The sequence below is a fragment of the Lathyrus oleraceus genome, chromosome 6 (genome assembly GCF_024323335.1).
Source record: "Lathyrus oleraceus cultivar Zhongwan6 chromosome 6, CAAS_Psat_ZW6_1.0, whole genome shotgun sequence".
In the NCBI taxonomy this organism is placed as follows: domain Eukaryota; kingdom Viridiplantae; phylum Streptophyta; class Magnoliopsida; order Fabales; family Fabaceae; genus Lathyrus; species Lathyrus oleraceus.
Genome location: NC_066584.1, coordinates 334,014,743 through 334,022,245, shown reverse-complemented (window position 1 = coordinate 334,022,245; position 7,503 = coordinate 334,014,743). Strand labels below are relative to the sequence as shown.

The window sequence follows — 7,503 nt, the reverse complement described above, 5'->3', positions numbered from 1 at the left end:
TCTCAATCAATGATACTTAGAACTTGATTGGTTGTTTCTGATGGCATATAAGTAGATTTTCTAGTTAATTTATTTATTGTCCACTTATGTGTCACAAATATGAAAATCATTTTGACATGGTTTTATATCTGTTAAGTCTCTAGTTTATGCTTATTTGCTCATACTCTGAGCTATATTAACTGAGACTTAATATTTTAATTATGGTAAAACAAAATCATGTCGTGATTCTCCCTTAGTAAAGACTGATTTTAACTCATTTTTATTTAGAATTATTTTTTTCCATACATTATTTTTCTTCAAAATCTCTTTTTTCCCTTATTTTCTATCTTTTTGTTGATGACACGAGGGGGAGAATAAAAGATATTTAAGTACCATGGTAATTCTACTGCTGCTTAACATAATTTGTAAAGATTACAAATTTAATTAAATTGGATAGGGCTTAGGGGGAGCTTGCAAATCTCACCCTTTGGACTATCAGACTCATAGGGAGCTTACAAACCTCTGATCCTGAAGTCAAAAAGTTAATTAAATCAACAACCATTATTCTTAAATACTATTGTTTGTTATAATAAAAAAGGGGAGATTGTTGGAACAAAATTGGTTAATACCATATCCCTTAGGTTTTGATGAAAACAAAGTATTTAACATATGTTCAAGTATGTAGGAATATATCATTCAGAACAAATGAAGAAATGCTTGAGGAATCCGAAGATCAGCCTCTAGTTCTGAAGATCACTTATGAAGACTCTTCCACTGATGGAGATCCAGACTCTAAAGAAGTCAACTCTGAAGAAAGTCTGTCTTTGGTGACCCAGACTTTAAAACTTTAGAGACCAAGAAGAGAACTATGATGTGACCAGAATATGAAGAGTGAAGTCTGAAAGAAGACGGACTCTGAAGAGTGAAGTATGAAGGAAGACAACCTCTGAAGAGTGCAATATGAATAAAGGTCAGCCTCTGAAACAGAAACCTTCTACCAAGACAACTCTGATATACTCGGAACCTTTTTGATTACGTGAAGACTTAAGGAAATATCTCTCTTCAGGTTGTTTGAGCTTCAACGGATCATTCCTCTTGCAGAAAGGTGTTTGCTTGATGTGTCTAATCAAGTACAAATGTTAACCAACCTTTTGGTGAAAATCTTCAGCGTCTCTTTTCTCTCCTCTCTATATAAGCAACTGTAGACCTGAAGAAAAAAACTACCACACTACAATACACCTCAAGACTCTAAACTTGACATTCAAAGAGAAGTTACTCTATCAAATCTATTAAACTTAGAACATCTTAACATTGTGTATATTTTAGGAGTTCTTAAGTCTTAGAGTCTCTCTAAGATGTATTTTATTTACACCTCTGATTGTATACCAAGTGTAGTTATAACCCAAATCACTTAACAATTTGTTATAGAGTCAGAAGTTTATTGCTTGTGTGCTTGAGCATTTGAAGTCTTTAGCTTGTATGCTATAGCAAGAAAGTCTCAGGTGTGTTTGAGCAATGAAGTCTCGAGCTTGTGGGATTGAGCAAGGAAGTCTCAAACTTGTGTGTTTGAGCAAGGAAGTATTATACTTCTGTGTGTAAGCAAAGGAAGTATCTTGCTAGTGTACTTGAGCATTTGTAATCACATTTGATTATAATGGAAATTCCTTGGAAGTACAAGGGAACTGGACTACTCTTAAGTTGTGAGAGGAACCAGGATAAACTGCTTTTGTTCTTGTTTTTACTTTCCTATTTCTGTACTTACTTATCTCGTTGTTGTCAACTCTGATCATCCAAATTAGATTCTGGTTCAGAATCTAATAAGGTCTTTCAGAAGTCAAGCGTAGTTTCTGAGTCAGACTCTGAACCTTGTGTTCAGACTCTGATAAGGAACTATCAGTAGCAGAAACTCTCAAGGTTTAAAAGAAGAAAAGGCTAACACAATTTAATCCCCATTCTTGTATTTTTCTCACCTTTTGTAGACACTTGCTTGAGTAGCTTTGAGATGAGGCTTTAGTTACATTTCATTTGTTTGCCATCATTGGATAGTCAAATCCACCAAACCCTGATGATTATGCTTACATCTTTATCTTTTTTTTCGTTCATGCTTGACTTATCATAAGACATTATCGTAAAAAATTGACGTCCTTGTTAAAAACATATCACCTGCAAGACAAGGTTCCACATTCTCCCCTTTTTTGATGATGACAACACATCTCCTAAGAGAGATGGTAAAATAAAACAATGCATATATATTTAGAGTGATTAAACTCCACTTGAGTTAAATAGAGAGTATACACTACTTCCCTTGAGAGTATATTTCTTCCCTTTTATCAAAATGAAAAAGGTGGATAAAGATGCATTACAAATCATAAATATGCGGACAAGAGAAATTTAGAAAAGCAAAATCAAACACTCATATTATTAATAAGAAATTCAAATTACAAGAAGGGAGTTGCAAAGAAATTAAAAGTACATGAAGGAAAATATTGAATTCAAAGCAAACACATGAAAAAAAATCTAAGTGAAATTATTCTACATTAAGATCATCATAGAAGAATCAGTCAAGTGGTAGTTTGGTTTGGTCAAGAATGAAATGGTGTACTATGAATTCGATCTTGTCATTGATTACACATATTTTCCCACTTAGGATTTTAATAAAGTCTTTGGTTGTGAGTATTTGGGGGGAGTTGTCCGACCTTTCTATTTCTATAGGTATTTCCTGATTTTTTACTTTTCTTTTCTTCTTATTTGATGGTTCCATTTATCAACTTGTACTTCATTGATGGTAAGACTGGACTTCCTATAGTGGTTTTTTCTTCCTTGAACTCTTCATCTCCAAACTCGTATTTTATTTCTTCCACAAATTTTGTGACTAAATTTTCATATGGAAGGTGTGCATCTTATTTCATGTTTTCTATCATGTAGTTAATTACTTGTTATTCCCAATTTACCTTAACTTTTTTTCTATCAACCACATTGTTTCTACATCAACTTGGACTAACAGACTAAAGTTGCCTTTTCTAAGAAAAACATGTGATTGATTACATAATGAATCATTCGAATTTCAGGGTGAACGTATCCGACAGTGAATGGGTAAGGTATACATGATGATGGGTCTTTCATAAGAGAACATGCATCGATGACATAGTTGTAACTGTTGGCTTTATATCCAAGTTCACTGATTCTATCTTCATGAAGGAGATTTATCAGCTCTCTAAATTCTTCTACCAAGAGGCTTATTTTATGTTTTCTTACTTCGCTTTGAAGTATTTCATAAGTGAGATGAAGGTTTAAGAAAAAACATCTTTACAAGGAATGTATAGATTCTTTTTGAAGACATACAGAGAAAGGTGGAGAGATTTAATTCTTCAAAGGTTTTGAAAAATTTACATTCTTCGAAATCTTCTGGAGCTATGGTATGAATTCTTAGAAGGGTTTGGTTGACAGAGTGTTGAAAAAACCTCGATTCTTGGTATCTAGTGGTGAAATCATCAGTAAGGGGACTGGAGGTGGAGCTTAATCTTTTTGGACTCATGATGATTTTGCAAGAACAATCTCACAAACAAGATTTGAATAGAAAATATGCAATGTAAAAGAGTGAGAAGAGAATACCTATTTATAACCTGCCATCTGAAGATTTGAGCGTGTATTTCTGAAAAAAATATTCAATGCAAATTGTGCTGATCAAAAATCAAATCAAAATCTTTCTTTTTTTAGTCTCATAATCGATTGGTTAAGGGATCCAATTGGTTAGATCTCTAGTTTTCTCAAGGTTTTGTGTAATATTCATAAATGCAAGGATTTGAGTCTCAAGGTTGGATTTGATTTGAAAATCTTTGTGTCAAGCTTTTTCAATCGGTTGTCATTAAGTGTCAATTGATTGGGCTTATGTAGTTCAACCTACTTAGTGCAAGTTGGATCTTATGTTGGATTTAACTAAGAGATGAAGATAGAAGTGAAAAACCTCGTAAGACCAAAATTAGGAATAAAACAAACCATTAGTGACAGTCTTTAACTTCTTTGACTACTTATAGTGGCAGATGGAAACAGCCCAAACACTATAATTCTAAGAATAAAGGGTTGCCAAAGTAATTGATCCAAATAATCAGACCGGGAAATATTTTAACAAAATTTCATTACATCTGCTATTGTTCTCTTTTTACCCAAATACAATGGTTACAATTTTGTAATAACAAGGTTACAAAATGCTTTCAATCAAGCATCACACACTTTGGAGGCTACATACATTAACTTTACTTAATACGCATAACATGTGACCCTTTCTATATAACAAATAGAATCATATAAGCCAGAGAGCATTGGCAAATAAATTTTATTTTTAGTTCATAAAATCAAACAGCAAAAGGGCTCAGAATTTTAAAATTATTTTACCCCCTCAATACTCGGTTTGAGCTTAGGACGAAGTTTTCCTCGCCAGCAATGGTGGAATGTAACCGGCCTGCGGCCCAGCCATTATTAGTAACTCGAACTGAAGCTCGTGCAGGATCCCCACCAACTACACGACTTCCATCAACTTGCTTTTCAAATTCAGGAAGGCCAACCGCCTTGTTTTCTTTCCTTTTTCTTCTATCTTCATCTCGTTCCTTTCGTAGCCAAGCTTCTATCGTTCTCTACATATTCAAAACCAATTAGGCACAGTTAAGTTAATTGTTTTCTATTGTAAGTTGCGCAGCTTGGTCTACAACGCATTGTTGAGTAGCACGCATAAGTACTACAAGATACAGTGAGTGGCACAAAAATAACTGATTGAGAGAGACAGACAAACCATTAGTGACAGTTTGCTAATTTCTTTGACTTTCTCTATGGGCATTGCTAATTGCAGCCTTCCATGAGCTACATAAACCTGATAAAGAGCATTGAAATGACAGTAAGATTATTATGCTAAACCATTGACATAAAACAGGTCAAAATGTAATTAGACATACAATATTTGTTGGCCAATCGTCAAGACCGTCAAATATATGTGTTGCATATATAATTGTGGCACCCCTCTCATCACATTCTTTTCTTAGAAACTTCAGAAGGTCAGCTCTGGCTAGAACATCAAGGTCGACCGTTATCTCATCCAACAGAAGAACCTAGGTAAACAATGAGCAGCCTTACATATATAAAACTATTCTAAATTCGACAATGCATTGTAATTTATAAACATCAAGAGTAATAAGGACTTCTCTATACATAAAAAAAAGACGTCATACCTTAAATGGTTTGAGGAGACCCATACAAATTTGCACTCTTCTTCTTTGACCATCAGATACTTTATGCAATCTCCACGAAAGATTGATATCTAATACCTGCCCATATGAACACCAGAACAAATATATAGCAACAGTTTTTCAAAGACAAGTATATATGCATAGCCAGGGAAACCTTCCAGAAATTAGCAATGCATAGTCAGAAAAGATGAACATAAGAGATAATGATAAAGTTTTGGTTGAATCGAGCATAGACAAGCCAAGTCATTATTCGGTTATGCCATCTACCAATATCAAATTAAAGCATTTAGACACAAGTATATCACATATCAAATGTACTTAAAGTTTCCTTTTTCCACTCCAACGAGTTTTTACTAAAATAAACCCCATGGATGTATAGAAATGGACACAAAAACTAACCGTAGGTAAAATAGAACTGGAAAAAGGAGTACAGTTAGGAACTGAATGTTAGTCGAATAGTATTTATTCTGGTTACACAAAAACCATTATTTACACCGAATAATGTACTTCAGTAGCCATAACGGGTACTCTACTCTACTACCCTCATCTTAGCAAGCAAAGAAAAAACATATTATCAAACAATTGAATTCAATTCTACTAGCAAATAAAGAAAAATGCTAAAACTGATTAGAAATGGTGCTGCTTTGTTATGTAGATTTTAAACAAAAGGTCCTACAACTGCACCAATAAACTCATCTGACATGTAGAAATTCACAAAAGGTAGTATATATCAAGAGTACATATTAAAACTAAGCAACCACCATACACGGCTTAAATCTATAAAAGCTTAATAAAAGATTCATCGAACCTTGATTAGCTCTGCTCTTCTTTCAGGATCAATCCCAGCCACACCAAATATCATTTTCTCAGCAGAAATGTCCATCTGTATTGGAACTTCAAAACCAGCAAAAGCAACATCTCTTCTCCACTGTGTCACAATCCCAAAAAGAAATATTTCCAATCACCAACCATCAGCAATTTGAATAAAAACAAAAAAGTGATCATTTCACAATTTCTTTAAATAAATGCAGCCGCTGTCAGAGATTAAACCCTAGACCAATAGTTAAGGATCATTCAAAATTGTAACTGCTCAATTAATTAATAAATTAATTAACTGGTTGTCTATTATTATAACTGTTTATACTAATCCACATGCTAAATGAGGCACAATTAGCACTTAATACTAATCCACAGACTAAAAATGAGTCACAATTAGTACTTAATTAGGTTTACAAAATCACTAACCTCACCACCAAGATAACATAAATCACCAGAAGATTCCAAAGCTGTATCATGAAAAGCCGATCTTCCAAGAACACGAACCATTTCAGGCTCCACCATGTGTTTCCCTCCTAATATCTTCAGAATTGTAGTCTTTCCGGCACCATTGGATCCGACGAGAAGGCACCGATCACCGGAGAAGAGGTTGAGAGAGAAGTCTTGTATGAGAGGTTTGGAGCCTGGTGGAGGATGGCCGTCGATTCCAGGATAAGTGAATTTCAGCTCTTTGATCTCAACTGTTTTCGGCTTTGAATCTGAATTTACGTTAATGCCCATTTTGAATTTTCAGATTCAACTAGAAAACCTGAGAATGATGCATAAAACTCAATTTCTCTTCCTTTTTATGCTTGAGTTTGTTTGATTTATTTGAATTAAATTTAAATCGGTGGGGAGTTGAAAGGGGAATGGAAGCGTGGTTGATTCTCAGACACTCGCGCTCTCAACAACTGCCTCGCTTTTTTTTTTTTTGGTACTAGCCGAAAGGCTAACTTTATTTACTTTGGTCGGCTTCTTGGTTCCAAAAGGAAAATTTGACTTCACCCACACTTAGCTATACACCCCCCTAAATCAATTCAACTTGCTAAAATATCCCTCATTTGAAGGTATTAAATCAAAGTATCCTCCCAAAACACATAATTCCAGAAAAAACCAATTAAGATTTTTCAACTTCCCGAATGTTTTTGAAGATTTAGCTTTGCTACCTTATGGTTTATGCTTTTAAGTTATTAAAACTATCATCATATTCCTCTAGTCAACCCAACGCTTCATAAAATATTTTGATCTTATATTTATAAGACTAAATTGTTATTTTTAAAGAGCTTATTCTTTAGTGATCAATTAGTAAATATTTAAAAGTTTATTTTTCTAAAGAATGACTTTGATGATTTCTTTCGTAATTTAATGAATTTAAATTTAAGAGACAATTAAAAGTAGTACACTACACACTAATGTAAGTAGTGCATGAGAATTTTATTGTGATTAAAAAGTTGCACGGAATTGGCATGCA

General features: G+C 33.8%; 1 protein-coding gene across 1 annotated transcript; it reads right to left on the bottom strand.

Annotated features, from left to right (window-relative positions):
• Positions 1 to 4,097: 4,097 nt before the first annotated feature.
• LOC127091502 (ABC transporter I family member 20) lies at positions 4,098 to 7,151 on the bottom strand. The gene is made up of 6 exons (XM_051030161.1): positions 6,462 to 7,151; positions 6,025 to 6,144; positions 5,199 to 5,294; positions 4,926 to 5,078; positions 4,766 to 4,843; positions 4,098 to 4,610 (listed from the first exon to the last, which is right to left on the bottom strand). The coding sequence occupies exons 1-6, from the start codon at positions 6,771 to 6,773 to the stop codon at positions 4,368 to 4,370; spliced, it is 1,002 nt and encodes a 333-aa protein (XP_050886118.1). The 5' UTR covers positions 6,774 to 7,151; the 3' UTR covers positions 4,098 to 4,367.
• Positions 7,152 to 7,503: the final 352 nt, after the last annotated feature.